This window comes from Canis lupus, chromosome 6, assembly GCF_048164855.1.
Source record: "Canis lupus baileyi chromosome 6, mCanLup2.hap1, whole genome shotgun sequence".
Taxonomy (NCBI): domain Eukaryota; kingdom Metazoa; phylum Chordata; class Mammalia; order Carnivora; family Canidae; genus Canis; species Canis lupus.
The window spans coordinates 45,760,621-45,782,876 of record NC_132843.1 but is presented as its reverse complement, the minus strand read 5'-3'; the positions used below and the strand labels follow the sequence as shown (position 1 = coordinate 45,782,876).

Here is a 22,256-nt window from a genome sequence, read left to right as displayed (position 1 = left end):
ACCTTTTCTCATCTGGGCGGTCATCTCTGAAGGAAAGTCGAATATGATAGAAGCCACGTCCTTGCGGTCTTACCTGGTTGGAGGAATACTGTCTGTGGGCTTTCCCATTAGACCTGGAGGGAAAAAAAGAGCCTTAGATTAAGCGGACAGAATAATATCCTCAATCTAGATGATTTAGGCAGGTGATTGATGTGGCGATGTTGTGGTGACTCTGCTGTTGTGTCGTGGTCTGAGAGATACTATTTTGTGGTAGCGTCTGGCAGGTTTACTCTTTTCCTTTGGTATGTTAGAAAGGGCTTGAGAAGTATCAGGCAGTGGATTAACTTTCAAATGAAAACCTCTGATTTCTCACACACTCTGCTGCGGGAATCCATTTCTCAGCACTCGGTAAACCCAGTTATCTGAGCATCTGTAGGGGACCCACCCCTGAGGCTCTGTGTCCTCTCTCACATGGCGTGGCCCCTGATAGCTGGGGCCGGTGTCATGCTCTAGAACTCTGGGAGCAGTGGTTCTCAAACTAGTCCTCCGAATGCTAGTCGTACTCCTGCACTCAGACCAACCTCTGGGAATGGAAGGGATCTTTTCCAGGTCATGTGAAAGGCTTGGGCACAAAACTGACCTGCATTATCCATTGTTCCCAAGTATGTAACTAACTGTAAACTTTGGCATCTGCTACTATTTAGTCAATAAAGGCAGTGAAGGCGGATCCAGCAAAAATTCACAGGAAGCCTTGCTAACATCCAATCATATCTCACTGAGCAGCTTGTTTTGTTTGTTTGTTTTTCATGCATGTGTGTTCTTGGCTGGGATTTCATGTGGTGTATTTATATTTTTTTCTTTTCAAGAATGTCAGTGTTTTATGGTGTTCTACAAAAGCAGGAATTTCCACATAGGTTTGAGAAGCTCTATTGAGCCTTGTAGGGAGATTTTCACTCCAAGAGACACCATGTGAAATGTGTTGACGGTAGTAAATACTTTTTTAAAGTAAAGACAAAGGATGGAAACCATATTGGAGAAGCACCTAGAAACCACCATTAATTTGAAACCTCTTGAACCACGAGAGGAAAACTGTTAAATTGCTATAAGGGAAGTTTGACATCTGAAGTCATTCGGTAAAAGGCTCAGTTGTCATAGTTTTTGGTTTTGTTTGTTTACAGTTAACAAACTTAAAATAGGCACCATCCACATTGTCTGCACAGCCTTGGCAGGACTCTGAAACTGAAGGACTCGCCAAGGCATGCTGACCTTGAATTTAACGCCTGGCTTCAACCAGCAGCTTGGCCAGTTTTTCCAGATCGAGCCTTTCAGGCGTGTGCTCTAATAATAGAGCAAGGAAGCCCGAATGGGAGCAGAAACATTTGGAGGGCATCTCTCTCTATGACCAGTTCTCCCTGGAAGGCTTTACCCTCTTTTCTTCTGAATTCATTCAGGAAAAAAAAATAAAAAATAATCACAGCAAAGAAAAACATTGACTCTACTTCATAATGTAAATTCTAAAAATTTTGGCAGCAATGTGCTGCTGTTCATATGTTCATTCTGGTAGCTGACCAGAATACATCTATTTAGAGTTGGGTTTTTGTTTTTTTGTTTTTTTTTCTGTTTTTGATGTGTTATTTGTTTATAGCCTGCTTTCTACATGTTTTTGAAGGCAGCTGTCTGGAATTAGGAATGCAGTCTGTAATTTGAGAAGTAACATATTTAAAGGTTTTTGATTGGGGATGAGAGTTCAAGAACCAATTGGACCGTGTTTTGTATTATTAGAAAATGTTTAAAGGTCAATAGTATATTTTTAACTGTTGACTTTTGTCAAAAGTCCCATATTCATAATCTGCATATTTTCTTTCACTCATAGTGAAGTTTATGTTGGACCATTTGTTAGAACAGAGAAATGGAAACTTTTTTCTTCATGATTTTCTTGGTTTTCATTTTGCTAACAGAGGAAAACTTTCCTAAAATGCCCTTTTTTCCCCAAAAAGAACTAAGTATGTATTGTATTGAAAAGAAAATTTATCATTGGGGGATATATGTTATTTATAGAACAGTTTGTGTTTAAGTTTGCCAACTATAAAATGATAGGCCCTTCTGCTGTTTGCTACAAGTTAGTAATCCTTTATTTATAGCATATTTTTAAAGTTTTTTTGAGATACAATTCATATACCATACATTTCACCCTTGGTGTACAATTCAGTGGACTTTAATGTATTCACTGAGTTCTTCAACCACCAGGAAATTTGTCTTCATACTAAAAAGAAACCCCATCCCATTAGCAATCACTTCCATTTCCTGCACACTTCCTAGTCATAGGTAACCACTATTGTACTGTTCTTTAAATTTACCTATTCTGGGCATTTCGTGTAAATGAAATCATACAGTAGGTGGTCTTTTCTGGCCTCGCATAATGTTTTCAAGGTCCATTCATATCACTGCATGTATCAGTACTCCATTCCTTTTTATTGAGAAATAATATTACATTGTATAGCTACCACACCCAGTCATTCAGTTGTCCATCAGTTGATGGACACTTAGATTGTTCCCATTTTTTTTTTTTTAAGATTTATTCATTTATTTATGATAGAGAGGCAGAGACACAGGCAGAGGGAGAAGCAGGCTCCATGACGGGAGCCTGACACGGGACTCAATCTCGGGACTCTAGGATCGCGCCCTGGGCCAAAGGCAGGCGCCAAACCCCTGAGCCACCCAGGGATCCCCAGATTGTTCCCATTTTTGGCTGTTTTTGGTAATACTGCTCTGAATGTTTTATCATTTTCAGATACAGAGTTACATTCTTTTGTTAAATTTATCCCTAAATATTTTTTGATGTAATTGTAAATGGAATTCTCTTAATTTCATCTCCTTGTTCATTGCCAGTGTACAGAAATGCAATTGATGTTTGTGTATTAATCTTGTACCCTGCAGTCTTGCTGAACTTGTTTATTAGTTTCAATAGTTTTTTAGTGGACTTTTCTATATGCAAGAGCATGTCATCTGCAAATAGAAATGATTTTACTTCTTTTCCAACCTGGCTGTCTTTTATTTTTCATTCTTTTTTTTTTTTTCTTTTATTTTTCTTCTCTAATTGCCCTGGCTGGAATTTCGAGTACAGTATCTTAGTAGCAGCAAGAGCAGACATCATTTCTTTGTTCCTGATCTGAAAGGGAAAGAAGGCATTATCTTTCACCATTAAATATGATGTTAGCTGTGTGTTTTCATAGACACCCTTTTTCTGACTGGGGAAGTTTCCTTCTATTCCTAGTTTGTTGAGTGTTTTTATCACGAAAGAGTGTTGGATTTTGTCAGTTGCTTTTCTGCATTTAATGAGATGATCCTGTGGATCTTGTCCTTTTTTCTCTTGGTATGGTATATTTTGAATATTAAACCCATCTTCCATTCCTGGAATAGATCTCACCTGTGTATGGTGTGTAGGCAGTCCTCTTTATATGTTACTGGATTCAATTTGCTAGTATTTTGTTGAGGATTTTGGAGTATTCATAAGAGCTGTTGATCTACATTTTTCTTGTGACGTCTTTGTCTAATTTTGGTGTCAAGTTAATTCTGGCCTCATAGAATGAATTGGAAAATGTTCCCGTCTGTCTTTTGGAGTAGTTTGTGAAGAATTGGTACTGATTCTTATTTAAAAATTTGGTGGAGGGGCACCTGGGTAGCTCAGTCAGTTAGGCATGTGACTCTTAATTTCAGCTCAGGTCACGATCTCAGGGTCGTGGGATCAAGCCCCATGTCGGGCTCTGCATTTGGTGGGGAGTCTGCTTCTCTCCCTCTCTCTCTCTCTCCCCCCTACCCCTCTGCCCTCCTCCACTCGTGCACATGCACGTGAATAAATAGCATCACCATTAATTCCTGCCTGGCACAGATTAAGACAGCCTTTGGGGGAAAAGGTGATGTTAGGAGGAATAGGCTTCTGCTGTTTATTTTTTTTTTTTAATTTATTTATTTATTTATTTATGATAGTCACACACGCACAGAGAGGGGGGGGGGCAGAGACACAGGCAGAGGGAGAAGCAGGCTCCATGCACCGGGAGCCCGACGTGGGATTCGATCCCAGGTCTCCAGGATCGCACCCTGGGCCAAAGGCAGGTGCTAAACCGCTGCGCCACCCAGGGATCCCGGCTTCTGCTGTTCAATACTATCCAAAGGATTATCTCTGGTTAAGACAGCCTTTTCCTAACAACTTGGGAGCTTCCTAAAACCTTGAACAAAAACACCTGACCTGATTGTCCAACTTTGCATCTGCGAGTGGAGGCAGATGCCGTCACTTGCAAAGCTATCAAGTATTCCTTTTTCATTGTAGTACATCAGCACTTCATAAGAAACCTTATATAGATCATGTCTCATTAGAGTGAATTCCAAAGGACCAACCAAATTTTTGGATAGTACATTTCTCTCATTTTTAAGTTTCTCTAATTTTATGGATTTTCCAACTCAAAAAACGTGTCAAAGCATACCCTTTTCTTTATTAGAATGTAAGGTCTTGAATACAGGGAAATTTCAGGCTCTATGAAGTAAAGTACATACTCACAACTTGAAGGAGTTCTAGCATATGAGATTATTTTCATTTGTGAAAGGGCAGGAAATAAAAGATTTCTGAGTTCAGGATTCCCACTCTGGGGGCACCTGGGAGGCTCAGTTGATTGAGCATCTGCCTTCGGCTCGGGTCATGGTCCCAGGGTCCCCAGGGTCCTGGGATCAAGCCCCACTGTCAGGCTCTGCTCATGTAGAGGCTGCTTCTCCCTCTTCCTTTGCCTGCTTCTCTGCCTGCTTGTGTGCACGCTCACTCGCTCTCCCTCATTCTCTATCAAATAAATAAAATCTTTTTAAAAAATCTGTATCAAGAACACTGGAATTTGGTATATTCTGTCTGCAGTTAATAACATTAAAAAAAAAAAAAAGATTCCCACTGTGACCGTGCATTCCCATTCTCATCCTGGCCAAAAGTCACTGTCTACATAGGATTTTTATTTTCATGAAAACCTTTCTGTGTCTTAACAAAACACTTAAATGTCCATTATAGAAATTTATTATAAAAGCACTTTTGGAAAGCTATTTAGTGGGCAAGTAAAAGATAAATTGTTAAAGTTAAGGGATATTAGACATTAAAGAGAGATAAATGTTGAGTTTACTAAGAGTTTAAAACCTTTTGATTATTGCAGATAAATCATTTTGGATATATCTCTTTTTGGAAAATATTCTGTATTTTGAAAGAAGCTCACATAGTAAAAAGAGAAAAAGGTCACCTTTAAAGTAGAGCCATCTGCGTCCAGAACAAAAACCTGCTGGTGCTGCTGTTAAGGAAATCAGCAGTATACAGACCAAATTATTGGTGCAAACAGTATAAACAATGGAATTTTTCAAATGGGAAAGGCAGTTTAAGTCCTAGAGAAGTTGGCTGCCAAGGAAACCACTGACTGGAAAAAGACTAGCCAAATTTTTATGCAGACTAACATGATCACCTTGTGATAGTTTCTGATCTCATCCTCTGAAAAGGGAGAGAAGGTGGGAGGAAAGCAAGAAACTTGGAAAAGCATCTCTTCTGTTTTAAGGAGGCGAGGACTAGATCATTCTTAGTTCCCCCTAACTTTTTATTTTGAAAATGTTTATGACTTAAAAAAAAAAAAAAGCTTGAAAGAAGAGAACAGTCTGTATACTCTTCACCTAGATTGACCAATTTTTAACCGTATTTGTTTTCTCATAATCTCTCACACGTACATACTCACCTTCACACCCACACAGAAAGTTAAGTCACAAACATTAAAGCATTTCATCTCTAGATACTTCAACATGTATTTCCTAATAAGATATTCTCTACCTAACCACAGTACTATTATCACACCCAAGAAATTTTCCATTGATTAATATTTCCCCTAATAATGTCTTAGGAGAGGGGGATTTAACCTAAGAGACAGTCAAGATTCCTTCATTGCATTTAATTGTCATATCTTTTCCATCTACTTTAGAGAATGGCCACCTTTCTTTTGACTTTTATGTCACTATTTCTTAAAACATCAGGCTACTTTTCTTATAGAAAGTCCACAGTCCAGACTTACTGATTTTTTTTTTCTTATGGTTATATTCTGTTAAACATATGTGATAAGAAAACTAACAAAGGAAATGTTGTGGCCTTTCTATTTTATCACATTGAGTGGCACATAACATCAGTTCATCCAGCTATTGATGATGATATTCTGTTTAATCATCCATATAAGGTGATATTCACTGTATTTTTTTTTCATATTTTCTAAGGTATCTTTTTTCCTTAGAATTTAGCGAAATGTAGGGTTCAATACTTTGAGACCATATGAACATTGTTCTCCAACAACCTTCTTTTTCTCTAAGATCAGGAACAAAACCAAGATGCCCCACTCACTTACCATTTTTATTTAACATTATATTGGCATTTCTAGCCATAATGATTAGGCAAGAAAAAATAAATAAAAGGCATACAAACTGGGAAGGAAGAAGCAAAAAGTGTCACTGTGAACAACATGATACCATTTATGGAAAACTCCACCAAATAACTGTTGGAATTCAGTCCAGTTGCAGGATACAAAATTAATATATATAAAACAGTTGTGTTTCTATTCACTGATAAACTATCAGAAAAATCAGGAAAACATCCCATTTACAATTTCACCAAACTGAATAAAATACCTAGGAATAAATTTAACCAAAGAGATGAAAGACCTGTATGCTGAAAGCTATAATGTGTGGGGGGAAAAAAATGAAGAAATAGGAAGCAAGACTTTGTCCTCAAGGGAAAGAATCAATAATGTTAGGATATCCATACTACCCAGAGCAATCTACAGATTCAATGCAATTCATATTAAAATGCCAATGACCTTGTCCACAGAACTAGAAAAATTCTAAAATCTGTGTGGAACCACAAAAAACTCTAAATAGCCAAACCAATCTTGAGAAAGAACAAAGCAAGAGGTATCACATGCTCCCTGATTTCAAACTATAGTACAAAGCTATAGTAATCAAACAGTATGGTATTGGCATAAAAACAGACATATACACCATTAGAACAGAATAGAGAGCACAGAAATAAGCCCATGTATTTTTGGTCAGTTGACTTACAACAAAGGAGGCAAGACTAGAGATAGAGAGAAAGGACTGTCTCTTTAACAAATGGTGTTGGGAAAACTGGACCACTATTTTATACCATATACAAAATCAACACAAAATAGATTAAAGGCTTGAGTAAGACCTAAAATTATGAAACTCCTGGAAGAAAACGTGAGAGATGATACTGATACTCCTTGATACTGATCTTTGCGGTAGTGTTATTTTGGATCTGACTCCAAAGGCAGGGGCAACAAAAGCAAAAATAGATGGAACTGCATCAATCTAAAAAGCTTCTGCACAGTAAAGGAAACCATCAACAACATGAAAGGGAACCTACTGAATGGGAGAAAATATTTGTAAAGAACTAACACGACTCAGAGCAAAAAATGATCTGATTAAAAAACGAGCAGATGATTTGAATAGATGTTTTTCCAAAGAAGACATTGCAGATACATGAAAAGATGCTCAGTATCACTCGTCATCAGGAAAGACAAATCAAAACTACAATGTGATATCACGTTACACCTGTCAGAATGGCTTTTATCAAAAAGACAAGAAATAACAGTATGTAGAGAAAAGGGAGCCCTCTGCACTATAGGTAGGAATGTAAATTAGTGCTGCCACCATGGAAAACAGTATATAGATTCCTCAATAAATTAAAAAGAGAGCAAGCAACCTTGTAAGCAAGAAATTCCACTATTAGTTACCTATCTGGGGAAAATGAAAACATTAACCCGGAAAGATATATTCATTCTTGTGTTCATTGCAGATTTATTTGCAATAACCAAGATAATGGAAACAACCCAACTGTCCATCTGTGGATGAATAGCTAAAGAAAATTTGATGAATTGATATATTGATAGATAATTCAGCCGTATGAGTAGTGTGTGTGTGTGTGTGTGTGTGTGTGTGTGTGTATTAGCCATAAAAAAGAATGAAGTCTTACCATTTGCAATAACATGAATGGACCTGGAGTGTATTTTAAATGAAATAAGGCAGGCAAAAGACAAATACTGCATGATCTTATGTGTGAAGTCTTAAAAAACCAAACCAAACCCAGATTCATAGATACAGAAATTAGAGTGGTGGTTGCCAGAGGAGAAGGTGGTTGAGAATGGAAAGGCAAAATGGATGAAGAGAATTAAGAAGTACATACTTCAAGTTATAAAATGAATAAGTCATCGCGATGTATTATACTGTGTGAGGAATATAATCTGTAAAAGTATTAATGTTGTAAGGTGATAGATGGGAACTAGACTTATTATGGTGACCATTTCACAATGTATGTAAATATCAAATCACTGTATTCTGCACCTGAAACTAATATAACATTGTATGTCAATTATACCTCAATAAATTTTTTCAAATTTTTCAGGTAAAAGTGAAAGCATCCCTCTATTGCTTCATTTCCTCCTCTGCTATATCTCCACCCCCTTTTCTAAGCTATTAACAGTTTGATCTGTATCTTCAACTTTCTTTTGCTGTAATCAGTGGTAGTTTTGTTGTATTTTTTCGTTTTTAGCACAAAACATACACAAGGGACCTATTTATTTATTTTGCAAGTATGTGATCATGCCACAGCTAACATATCACGACTTGGTGTTTTACTTTATGTCTCTTAGGTATCTTCTTATGTTCACATGTATCGAGTTACCTTACTCGTTTAGTATCTTTATGATAGTTAATAATACAGATTTACTGTAATTTTTTTAACCATTCCATTACTGATATTTATGTTGTTTTTAGGTTTTCAGTATTATAGGCAACTGTTGTTAACATTCCGGAATATGTCTTTGCATATGTTCAAGTATTTCTGTAGAATAGATTCCCAAGAGGTAGGATGGTTAATTAACAGTTATTAATTCGCACTTCAGCAGGAGCTTCCTCACACCCTTACCAACACCAGCAATATTTAGCAATATTTTTTATATTTGCCAATCAGATGGATTAAAAAAAAGAATGGTAGCTTACTGTTTTCATTAGTATTTTTCTGTTTACTAGTGAGAATGTAAGTTCGCATTTGTTAGCCACTAATTTCTTCTGTGTGATTGCTCACTTGTCTGTGGGGGTTATTTTTTTAAAGGAGCTTTTGTATACAGTATCCCTTGCCATCTGAATTTTTGCTGCCTAAACTCTGGAATTAAAGTCTTGAGAAATCCCTTTCTATACATATCCTCATTACTGTATCCAAAATCAAATTGATTCAGATAAACACATGCCTAACTTGCCATCCAAATTCAGGTTGTCCAAAATCAAGAACCAAATAGAATCTGGTAGAGAATGAGACATATCCTCATTCAGATCTTTTCTTCCCTATGTCTTGTTTATCTTTCAGTGTTCATATAATTTTACACAATAAAAAGTTGAAAGTGTTTGTTTTATCTGTGGTTTTCCTGTAGAAATTCTAGGTTTTGCTTTATTTGGGTAATCTTTTCCCATCTAAGATTTTTTTCACTCTATTTTATTTTCTTCTCTATGATTATCTTTAGACCTACTAGAACTTTTCAATATGTGAAATGTATTTTTATGCGTGAGTTTTGTCAACACATTTTTAATAGTTTATCTTTTATCATTAATAGTAAACACCACTTTTATCATATGCCAGACTCTTACACATGCAAGGATCTGTTCTAGAGAGACTGTCAGTGAGTGCACGGATAACTAGATGAGAAAGTTCCCTGTTCTTTTTCAAATATTTCTTGCTTATTATTGCTTAATTTTTCTTCCAGGTACATTTTAGGACAAAATAAGTCGACTTTATCCATTATGCTTCCTCCAGCAATGTATGCGAACATGCACTTCCTGAGGTCTGGGAAAAACTGGCTAGGGATCTGGAACCAAGGCTAAGACTTGAATAAACTCAGAAAAATTAAAGACAAATTATCTATCCTCTAACCTAGAAGAAACCTAATGGGTTTGTAACACTGTTAAGTGTTGCCTAAGTGTTTGTAATGAGCTGTTGATGCATTTATTACCTTCTTCTAGGTAAAGCCTCTCCAGTCCTCCTTGTACCCCTCCAGAGCCACCCCCAGAATTCACATCATGATGCTGATGCACACCCTCTTTGCCCTTCCAGACATTTCTCCCCATTCCCCTCCCTCCACCCTACCCCCCACATTTTCTATCTGGGGAAATCTCATTTATTCCTAAAAACCCAATTCAGATACTACCTTTTCTGGGAATGTCTACTGCATGCCAGTGTTAAAAAGATTGTGGTAGCCTTTGTGCCTCCTATTATTTGTTCCTGTATTATTGTTATCAAACTTTGAGCTGAATCAGGACATACATGCCATATATATGTCTTTTTCAAATGTTTTTGAAAAAGAATAAAATACCCCAGTCTTCAGGGAGCTCACCAGAGAATGAAATAGAAAGCTTGAGATAGAAAAGATAGAAGAAAAATAGATATGAAAGCATACATTACATGTGGTTGGGGTTTTTTTGGTTTTTTGTTTTTTGTTTTTTTAATTCACAGGAGAGCTTTTATATCCGTTTTTTCCCCTTAACCTGACCTGGTTCAGATTTTATGGCTATGATCTAAGCCTTTACAAATTGAGGCAGTCGTTTTGACCCAGGAAGGCATTCCATGTAGGATGTCATACAAGCATAGGTGCAGAGATAGGACCAAACGGACTGATACCATGGACTTTGGGGGCCGAAGGAGAAATGCTAGGAAATGGAAGGCCTAAATATTCCATGAAGGATTTGGGGGCAGTGGTTTCCTATCATTGGGAATTAAGTTATATAAATGGACAGATACTCTGAATCTCTTCTTTTTTTCCTAGTACTGGATGAATGAATACACCTCATCCATCGGAATTGGCGTTTTTCATTCAGGAATTGAAGTATATGGCAGAGGTACGTGTACACACAGTCTAAACAGACGTTCTGAAGAGTGTTTTCTTTTAAAGGACTTTCATTGCATATCTATAGCTCTTCCTCTGCTTTTTTTCAACTGCTGCCATACATGATTGCACAAAGTAGAAGAGTTGTTTATGGTAGTTGTTTACTGTATTTTGGGAAAATATCCAAAGTTGAACATATTTGAGGAGAAAGTACTAAAGTATATGACTATATATTCATGTAGTTATCTCTTATTCCAAATGCAGGGTCTTAAAAACTATTTGCCTTCTGGGATTGTTTTACCGTGACAGTTTTGTTCTGACAGATATCGGAGTTCCCAAGAAACCTTGCACTTGGAAAACCAGTCATTATGGTCGGAGATGGGTTGGTGCTAGAGTGTCAAACTTGAAATAACAATTTCCTGAGGGAATTTCAGTATTAAATTTGTTTTTGTAGATTCACAAGTGTGTCATTACAAAGTTTAAAAAGATCACTGAGTAAATCGTGCCTTGGATTACATCGAGCTTTTTGCTCAAGAATGATGGCCTTTGTCATGAACTCAACCCTTTTATTCTTGGTGGCCCTTTATTATGATAAATATGACCAGAGCCACTCAAACCAAGCAGCTTTGTTTTCAACAGCTTTTTCCTTTGTTCTAATTTCCACTGTTGGTGCAGGATAATTTCCTCCAGATCAAGTTGTAAGCAGTAATGGTCTGCATAAGGCAGACCACATTGCCAGTTCCATCAGGGTTGTAATAACATATTATTTTGCATCATAAACTCACCCTGTAGCAAAAATGTCTTTTATTTGCCTCAGCCAGGCAGCCTTTGTACAAGACCTCTAAGAACACGTGATTGCAGTCTCTACCCTGGGTTACCCATGAAGGTTACAGACCGACGTTAGCTAATACAAGGAACAGGCTCATTTCCTCAAAAGTGTCAGTATGGCATTTACTCTGTGCCTTTCTTACATTCCACATTAGCTGCTTCTGGCTGCAGTATAGCATAGAAAATGTTAGCTATAAAGATCCTCCACCTAAGCTCCATCTTACTCAAAAGGCTGCATCTACCAAATCATCCCCCAAAAGCAATGAGGCTCCTGCTGAGAAAGTGCTGGGGGTCAGAGTGTTGCTATGGGTGGATTGTAGTCTCTGGGTTTGCTCCCTTGTGTGATCTGGCTTTTGCCAAAGTTTCATGTCTTCGTTTTTAACTGAACTTCTATGATGTGTTACAGTCTTTTAAGTGCCATCAAGTTCTGAAACACATGATCATGCCGCTGTGACATAGAGAAGGACATGTGTCAGTTTCTCCATTTTTCAGACAAAGGAGCCCACGCTCAGATCTGCTGAAAGTCCCACTACTAATAGTTAATAGAACTAGGACTTGAACCCAAGTGTTTTTACATACTAGTCCATTATTCTTTCACCTGGCTAATCATTGCTCCCCAACATGAAATGATGTAGGAATAATTAGAAACATAGTCCGAACTATGGAAGCTTAGCCAAGCTCAGGTCAATATCTTGCTGTAAGTGAATGACACTTCTTGAATAAATGAACAAAAAACTCTGCAATTTTTCATATTGGAATTGAGGAAGTAAAAAATCTAAACATAACCTTTCTATGTCTGACCTGATTATCTACAGTGTTTTATAAATTTGATCATTAAGGTAATTTTTACTGTCTATTTCAAAATTGAATGCCAGATACTTTATTTCTTATCCACATCTTGTGTTTTCTCTGGAAGGTCTGAATCCGAAGTAAATTTGGTAGCTGCCTTGTTCTTTTCCATGCTTTCTTCTAAGACCTTTCACGATGTATTTAATACATTTTAAGTGAAGAGGTTAATTAATTGTTTTTTTTTTTAGAAGAGGTTAATTTAAACATTGGTTTGTAATTTTGAAAATAGGTCTGCTAAGATTTGCCACTTCAATATCTAAGTATCCTTGACCAGGAATTTTAGTTATTTCCTTATCTGAAAGCACTCTCTGCTTCTGTTCTGGATGAGAGTTGATATCTCGTGAGCCTGTAGCACAAGTGGTTCCCTCCTAGCTAAAAGATTTGCTGTGGGGAGAGTGTGTGAGTAGGTGTATGTGTTAACCTGGCAGCTTATTTTTTCTTGAATGGAATGAGGGGAATTGAATTCGGTTTTTCAGGCTTGCTAATGTTTTGCTCCTCAAAGATAAACTCAAAGATAAACCAAGAGTCTTCAACCCAGGAGCCATGCAAAATCATTGTTATTAGACAGTTTTTCTAGTAAAGTGTAAGTTTCACATTTGATCACTTTAATTTAGAAAATGACAAAACACTGAACTGACCACCCACTTAGCTCGCCACGATAGCTCGGAGAGAGACCACGTTCACCTGTGACTGTCGGTCAACTCTGCTCTCGCCAGCACACACAAAATAAAGGGACAGGTCAGGATCACCTTTGAGTGTCCTTCATTATTAGAGTTTCAGGCCTTTTGTATCAACTGTTGTGTACAAGTAACAGCAGAATGAGTTTTTTTGTGAAAGCATTGATAACCTGGAAATATTTAGATGGTATCATTATTATCCTCATCATTTATTAAAGCTAATTCAGCATTCTGGTTAAGTTTTGTGTGATAAATACTAAAAATCATGAGTTTTCTCTTTTCAGAATTTGCTTATGGTGGCCATCCTTACCCCTTTTCTGGAATATTTGAAATTTCCCCAGGAAATGCTTCTGAACTAGGAGAAACATTTAAATTTAAGTAAGTAGGGAGGATAATTTTTATTACACTGTCTTAGGTACCAAAGTGTGTTTTCAGGCATACAGAATTCATTCTGTAGATGAAAATCTAGGAAGTTAAAATGTTTCTTTAACATTTTTTTAGTTGCTGACACTTTATTTAAAATTGAATCTATCTGAAGTTGTATAAAGATGGGAATCGGCCAGATGAAGTGCCTGAAATAACCTAGTCTGTTGCTTTTATTTAGGACCCACGTAAGTTATTTTGTGTGCTTTGAAAATGTTCTTACCTTGGTATGACTTGGGTTCTGCTTTAGAAGACATTCATATGTAGTGATTGTTTCCCCTCTAACCTCCCACACGGGGGAAGATAGAAGACAATTTTCTTGTGACCTACCCAACACTGTTGGAAATCTCTTCATTTTTCAGGTGACAGCTACCCTTGTGAGCAAAGCATAGCATGCAGGGATGTTGACTTACTATGCTGTACACCTGAAACTAACATTTTGTGTCGTGTCAACTCAAGTAAAAAAAAGTTTAAATATTTAAAAATAAAATACATGAAGAGGGAAAAAAAATGGTCAGTAGGTTTTTTATTTTAGAGAGAAAGAGTGCAAGCAGGGCAGGAAGGGGCAGAGGAAAAGAAAGAGAATCCCAAGCAGGCTCCTCGCTCAGTGTAGGCCCAACGTAGGGCTTGATCTCATGACCCTGAGATCATGAGCTGAGCCGAAATCAAGAGTCAAGAGGCTTAACCAACTGAGCCCCCCAGGAGTCCCATACGGTAGGATTTTTTTTTTTTTATCTTTTCATTTTTCCCAATGAAGGGGACACTGTTTATACATTTGAAGTAACCAAACAGTTGGTTAGCTGAGAAACTGTTATAAAAGTGTGTATATTACATGTTTTGATAAACCAAACCAAAGGTTCTGGAGCCTTATGCGTAGTCAACAGCCCTGAGATTCTGAATGCTTAATAATCAGATTACCATTTCTTAATTAAGGTTTGCATTTGAAGAGGTGTTTAGAATCTTAGTTTCAAGGAGCTTTAAAGAGACTTTTGGGTGTAAGATCATTAACTTGCCAAGTAAAAAGCCATGAAATGAGGTTGGAATTCAGGATAGGGCCACACATTTTTTATCACTACTAAGTTCATGGTTCTCTCAGCCTGTCACTGATTTGCTATAATGCCGTCCTGAGTCTATCCCTTAGGTCTCCCTTTTAACAGGAGTACTAGATGGAAGGGTTTTCTAAATATTTTCACTTTTTTTGGATGCCTAGATATAGATACCTTGTATCTGACTAAAATTCTGCTTTCTACTGGATAATGTCTATTGCATTTCCAGGGCAGTAGTTGCTGGTTGGGTGGAGGGTGTTTGTTTTTTAATTTGGGGGTTGGTTAGTTGGTCGGTTTTATAATGGTGTTTTAAAAAAGAAGAAGAAAAAGGAAAAAAAATGGCTGTTTGGTAGTTCATCTCACAATGGCACAGAGGCAGATAATGTAAAAGACTCTCTCCGAGTGAGACGATGCCAGCTCTGACGGCCAGTGTCATTGAGCAGGAGGATTTGCAGCATGGCTCTGGTTCTCTAATAACCTGCCTGCTTCCATAGTGCTGGTGAAAATAATGTGCTGCTACACATTATTAATACATTAAATACACATTTTTAATACACAACACACCATTTCATAGAGAAAATGACCAGGTTTGCATTGGTGTGATTCAGAAGTAACATATTTGGGAGTTTATTGTAGGAAAGGAGAAACTCAACAGAAAGTTTAAAAGGATCTCATTTACCTTTTAGTCTTATTGCATTAACTCGGCTTTGTTAGGCAGGTCAGTATTCCTGGAAATAAGCAAGTCTTAAAAAAGTGCTCTCTAGAAAGGCGTAAAACTCACACAGTCCTGTTTTGTTTTGTTTTGTTTTCCCTTTCCTCTTTTTTTTTTTTTTTTTTTTTTTTTGTTCTTCAAGAGAAGCTGTAGTTTTAGGGAGCACGGACTTCCTGGAGGATGACATAGAGAAGATCGTGGAAGAGCTGGGGAAGGAGTACAAGGGCAATGCCTACCACCTGATGCACAAGAACTGCAATCACTTCTCTTCGGCTCTGTCGGAGGTGAATTCCCTTTTCCCCTCAAATCCTTCGGCGCTGGTTGACTCGCTGTACCGCTTCTTGCATTGCTTCTCTGCCCCTGGGCTTTCCTGATCCTTCGTGTTGCATTGAGTGTGGTACTCTGTCCCTCTTTTATATGAATGAGCTCTCCAAGCTCAGTGGCTTCCGAGTCAGCACGGTTTTAAACTGTGACCCCGATCGCGACTTAGCCATGGGTGGAGGTACACAGATCATGGTCTCCCCTTATTTGGATTCATTTTATTACAGCCCAGAACTTGCACGCCAAAGAAATGAATGCTTGAGCCACTTCTGCCCCTTAGCCACAGGATTCTTCTTCATCTAGTTTCGTTACCAGTGGGAGCTTTTGGGCCTGGCTCTGAAAAGTATTAATAAGTTGTTGATTTTGCCGCTCTCGAAATTTGGTTCTGCCAGCTTGAACGCAGGCACCTGTTTGCCTTCCCGGTTCTTGACTCCCATGCAGGAGACCAGAGCTAGATCAGAACTGCAGGACCTGAAAACAGAAAATGGAGGGAAGAAATCACAAGATCACAGAGTAAGGCCTAGAGAATTACCTAGCTCTCGAAGAGCTGCCCCACTTGCCAACTCTTGGCACTGGAGGCGGGGGTGGTTTCAGGTCCCCCAGGAGCTGCTGTCTCGGTGGCCTGTGCACGGTTGCGCAGGTCCCCACCCACCTGGCTCCCACAGCAGGGCTCTCAGACACTATCTCCCACACCAGCATGAAGGAGTCGGAATCCATAGAATGTGGAAATTGGCAGAGACCATAGCTAGCACCCAATCCAGTTGCCCCACTTTACAGACATGGTGAGTGTGTGTGGAGGAGCCGCTGTGCTGCCATCCAGGGTGTGGAGGAGCAGGGTGTGGAGGAGCAGCTGTGCTGCCATCCCTCGTGACAGGGGGAGCTATCTGCAGAATTGGGAATGGTAGATCCAGCCCAGGAGCCTCAGGCACCAGCTCCCCTGCTGTCTCAGCCAGGCCATTGGCCTGGGGGAGGACATGTTGCCCAGGTAATGCCTGAAGTGTGTCCTCTCCTCCAGGAGAGAAGAAAAGAAAAGCCCCCCAAAATCCCAGTTGAATTTGGGGGAGCCAAAAATGGTAAACCTTTGTGTTGCTTTCTCCTCCACATGGGAGGGAACATGATTAAAAAGTTGCCAGGCTTGAGCCAAGGAAGAAGGAGACTGGGGTACAGTACACCACACTAATTCTTAGTCTAGCTGCTGTAGAGGCCTCCCCACCAGCTGGGATCTCCCCAAACAGCTACAGCCTCTGTCATTGCTAAGTTTACTGCAATGAGGAAAGGAAAGGGGAATTTTTTTAATGCCTTTTATTTTATAATTATTGCATCTATGGATATATGACAGGAAGTGGTGTAAAATGTTTTCTGCATATAATTTTGCAGATGAAAAAAAATAATAATTTTGCAGATGATATAGGGACCACTTCACTCGGGGAATGCTACAAAGAGAAAGTGTTTGGACACAGCTTCCTTGCCTTTAATAGCCTGAGTAAATGGAGTTTAAGTCTTTTAATAATGAAAAGAAAACATGTCTCCACAGCTGAGATTTTTACTATGATTTCTGTCTATCATGGCCTCTGGAGAAAGGGAGACAGTATACAAAGAGAGACCATTTCCAGATGGACTTCAAAGTGCTAAAAAGCAATTTTTAGATACTAATGAGCTCTTGTAAAATCAGATGTCTGGCCTGTAGAAGCTGATGATTTCTGGCCCAATGGGCCTATTTTTTAGTGGGTCTTAAAAGGGTTAAGGAAAACCTTTCATGCTGCTTAAATTTAGAGAAACATGGCTCCCTGACCATGCAGCATCTTGACTTTACTGCTGCCAAAGAAAAGCCTGGGCTTTTATTTTGAAATCTTGAATTCATACTCCTAATTGCCTGGGCTTGACTCTTAGGCTGAAACCTGACATTCTCTGTTACCCATTTCTGCTAAAATGAAAGCCAGGAAAGGCTTGGGGAGCAAGGCTTCTTGGGGACCATTGCAGGTCAGGACACCTGTCTGTGTCCTGTACACTGTAAAAGCCTGTGGACATGGACTGACCCCTCTGGGTTGGGACCATCTGCATTGAGCTGCTCATTGGCTCTATGTTTCCAGTACAGGGACAGATTGAATCCCTAACCAGTGATTCTTACCAAAAGCCACAAGTAGGGAAAGGCACGTCACCAAGACTGTGAGCCCCTGCCCACTCCCGGGATGTCTCCTGGCAACTCCCTTCACGACCATGGATCAGTTGACTGTGGGTCAGTTGTAGCATCCCGTGCAGCAGTGGGTGACGGGCAGACTGCACCCTTCTTCCCATTCTGTGCTCCTTAGCAAGGCTGTGTAGTTTTCAAATGCAGCCGTCTGCCGATTCGGGGTGGTCTCGGCTGTCCACTAGGTAAATGATCAGGGGAGGGGAGGGGGGCGGCTATGTAAACACACTGAAATTTTCTGAAAGTTCAGGATTTGACCCTAATTCCATATACGATGTGCCTAGTTCAGTTCAGTTATATAAAAATATTTTCTGGTAAGAACTCTTTGTCCCTCTTCTGTGCATCCTTTCTAGATCAAAAAAAGGGGCTGGATGAGAGCAGGGGATAATTTTTAAAATGTGAAGTTCGGATCACTAAATGGCACACACAACAAACCAAAACCCCCCAACCCCTGGCACCTGGGGAGAAGGGGGTAGGCCTTAATGTCCTTTGTTTTTCAATATTGCGCCTTCCCTGTGCTAAAGAAGAACATTGCATTCTGTCCTTCTAAGCTGCTGCAGTCACTTTTAATTCAGCCAGGCTGCTGAGCCAGCACGGGGCCCTGTTCCTGCACTGGCCGCGCAGAACACCTGCATGCCTCTTCCACACTCGCGAGGCTGATAACTGGCGTTGCCGACAGAAGAACCTTTTGGATCTGACCGTCTCTGGGTAGATCCTCTGAAACCAAGATGGAGCCAGTTTTTCTGGCTGGATTGAAAACTCTAGGACGGAAGCCCTATCTTCGTCCATTTGGGCTGCTCTAACCCTGTAGCACAGGCTAGGTGCCGGGCAAACAGCAGACCTTTTTTTCTCACCGTTCCAGGGGCGGGAAGTCCAAAGTCAAGGCTCTGGCAGATTCAGTCTCTGGTGAGGTCAGCTTCCTGGGTCGAGGGGTGCATGGGCTCTCAGATCCCGGGATAGGGCACTGATCCTAGTCATGAGTGCTCAGCCCCTGTGACCTCACCACCTTCCAGAGGTCCCGTTTCCACACACCATCATGCGAAGGGTAAGATTTCAGCGCACCAACTTCAAGAGGACAAAATTCTTCAGTCTACAGCAAGCCCCACGGTGCCCACTCCGTGAGGAAGCACACTGGGTGGGGGCCTTTTAACCTGGACTGCCTGACTCTAGTGTGTGCCCTCTGGGATTATAATTCTTGTGTGTGTCATGAAGTTGCCTCAGCCCTGAAAAAAAAAGGAAATCAGGCTGACTTCAGATTACTACTGGCCAGAGTTGTACTAATCCTAAATGATGCTTCAGGCCAGGTAAAGAAGGTTTGTATCAAAACTCAAGGTTGAAGCCATCAGACTTTCTAAAACCTTTATGGTTAGTGGGATTTGGGATATGTCTTAACTGGCCAAGTCCAGGAACCCTAAAAGGTATATCTGAGGTCAGTACTGCAGTTTGTTCACCTGACTGCATGGGGTCCTTTGATAATATTTGCTGTAGCAACAGGTTGGCCAAGTTTGGGGGTTGAGGGTGCTGTGTGTAAAAAAAAAAAAAAAAAAAAAAGCTAAAACATCAGAGGCTGCTGTCCTTATAAAGGCCTGCTTATTGGGGAGGGAGCGGCCTTTCTTAATGCATCTGAGAACTTGACTTTCAGAAGGGCTCCCAACATTCTCAAGCTGGAGGAGTGGCTCACCGTGCCTCACCCTTTTGTTTGAACAGTGTGATTTCTGCTAAACACCTGCTTAGATTCTGGGGAATCTAAAAACTTGACACATGCTAAGGAGTGGGTACCTGCACAACCAGGCCCCCATAAGACTTTGGATGCTGGGTGTCTAGCAAGCTTCCCTAGTGGACATTTCACATGTGTTGTCCTGGCTCCTTTGTGGGGTAATTAAATATATCCTGTGTGATTCCACTAGGAGATGCCCTTTGAATGCTTGGTATGTGATTTCTTCTGTACTTCTCATCCTCTTCCCTGTAGTGGATCATGGCTGTGAATGCAGCTGTGTGCCTGGTCCCTTGGCCCTCTTGGCAGGTCATCATCTAACTGGAGGTGGTGTTGGGGACCACTCATGCATCTCAGTAGCATTCTCCAAAGATGATCAAGAGTTGTTTGGGTTATTTTATCATGAATACCCCCCCCCCAGATTTAAAAGTATTTCATATACCTCACAGGAAAAATCTCAATCGAACTTATACCTAAAGGAACTAGAAAAGAACAAACAAAGCCCAAGGTTAGAAGGAAAGAAGTAATTAAAGATCAGAATAGAAATAAATGAAATCTATAGACTAAAAAGACAATAAACAGATCAATGAAACTAAGAGCTGGTTCTTTGAAAAGATAAGCAAAATTGACAGACCTTTAGCTATACTCAAAAAGGGAAGAGACAGGGCTCAAATAAATAAAAAAATAAAAGAGAAGTTACAACGGATACAACAAATACGAGGATTAGAAGACACTGAACAGATAGGACAACTATGAAGAGATGGACAAATTCTTAGAAATATACAATTTTCTGAGACTGAGTCACAGAGAAATAGAAAAAAACTGATTGGACCTATTATTACTAAGGAGATTGAATCAAAAACCTTCCAGCAAACAAAAGTCCAAGACCAGACAGCTTGACTGGTGAATTCTACCAAATGCTCAAGACTTAATAATATCTAACCTCAAACTTCTCCTAAAAATGAGAGAAAAGGGAACACTTTCAAATTCATTCTACGAGGCATCACCCTGATACCAAAACCAGACAAGGACATCACAAAAAAAGAAGTCACAGGCCAACAACCCTGATGAACAGAAGTGCAGAAATCCTCAACATTTGCAAACCAAATTCAACAGTACATCAAAGAGGATTCTGCACCATAATCAAGTGGAATTTATCCCAGGGATGCAAGGGCAGTTCCACATTTTCAAATCCGTCTGTGTGATAACCACATTAGCAACATGAAAGATAAAAATCCTATGATCATCTCAGTAGATGCGGAAAAGCATTAGACAAAACTTAGCATCCACTTACAATAAAACTCAACAAAGTTGGTGGAGAGGGAACATCCCTCAACCTAATAAAGGCCAAAGGTGACAGGCCCACAGCCCATGTCACACTCAGTGGGGAAAAGATCAGGACAAGACAAGGATGGCCACTCCTACCATTACAGCGCTAGAACAAACCACCGCATGCTTACATCTCCATATCTAGCCATTGTGTCCCTGGGGTAGATTTCTAAAAGGGGAATGACTGGTTGAAGCCTAAATGCAAAATAAACCACTACCCACTGTAAGAGATAGGCTTTATTTTATATCATGACCCAGTATTTATACACACATGTACACATAATGTGTTAAAACAAATTAGCCCTCCTTTCTCCAATCTAATTCATTTTAAAAATTGAAGTTATGAGGTGCCTGGGTGGCTCAGTGGGTTAAGCATCTGCCTTCATTTCAGGTCATCGTCTTAGGGTCCTGGGAATCAAGCCCCGTATCAGGTTCCCTGCTCAATGGGGTGCCTGCTTCTCCCTCTCCCTCTGCCCTCCACCACCACCCCCAACCCCACCCCCACTCATTCATGTGTGCTCGCTCTCTCAAATAAATGTTTTTAAAATTCAAGTTACCATGTTGAATGACTCACTGATGGGTCTGGACTTGAAGATTAGAGATGTTGGCTTGATGGAGGACCAGCATGCTTCTGAGGACCGGCAAATGGGGGAGTAGTTACAGGCTGGGGGACTGGTCACCAACTGGACCCTGCCATTGAGAACTCAGCCCATGGGTGTGACTGTATCCCAGCACAACTCCTACATATCAGGAGGCTGTAGTTTATAGTACCGTGTTTTCGGCTGATCAGGTCACACCACCTGGCATTGCATAAGGATGAAATCAGCTTCCCAGGAAGCACATGAATATAAGAAGGAAGGTAGCTTGTTGAGTAAAACCAGGATTTGGGAAGTAGGTTGAAAGAAGTGAATAGTCAACAGTGGCTGTAAAGCTAACCTCGCCACCACTTCTGTAGTTAACCTTCAGGTACGCAGATTACCCCCCACCCCACCCCACAATGTGTCTTGGGTATAAAATATAATGTAATACTTGTTTGCCTGGGTTTCCTAGAGTAGAGAGAGAGGAGTGGTCATTGCTTGGTTTTCCCCCAGATCTAGTTCACAGACACATTTCTCAAATATTTTTTAAGATTTTTTTTTTGTTTTTTTTTGAAAGAGTGTAGTAGCGGAGTGGAAGGGGCAGAGGGAGAAGCAGACTCCCTGCTGAGCAGGGAGCCCAACATGGGCCTTGATTCCAGGACCCTG

The 22,256-nt window shown here is 39.9% G+C and overlaps 1 protein-coding gene and 1 long non-coding RNA gene across 6 annotated transcripts in view; one reads left to right on the top strand and one right to left on the bottom strand.

Moving 5' to 3' along the window:
* The window catches only part of DESI2 (desumoylating isopeptidase 2), a 46,572-nt gene that overhangs the window by 19,794 nt on the left and 4,522 nt on the right, over positions 1-22,256 (top strand). For 3 of the 5 annotated variants that reach the window (XM_072830326.1, XM_072830324.1, XM_072830325.1), the window contains exons 2-4: positions 10,866-10,938; positions 13,564-13,657; positions 15,603-15,744. In XM_072830326.1, coding sequence (XP_072686427.1) covers positions 10,866-10,938; positions 13,564-13,657; positions 15,603-15,744 — 309 coding nt within the window. The remainder of the gene's footprint in view (positions 1-10,865; positions 10,939-13,563; positions 13,658-15,602; positions 15,745-22,256) is intronic. The other 2 variants (XM_072830327.1, XM_072830328.1) reach the window with 1 other exon arrangement.
* LOC140635536 (uncharacterized) lies at positions 16,085-20,912 on the bottom strand. The gene is made up of 3 exons (XR_012032848.1): positions 18,824-20,912; positions 17,910-18,150; positions 16,085-16,252 (listed from the first exon to the last, which is right to left on the bottom strand). It is a non-coding gene; the product is annotated as an uncharacterized lncRNA (long non-coding RNA).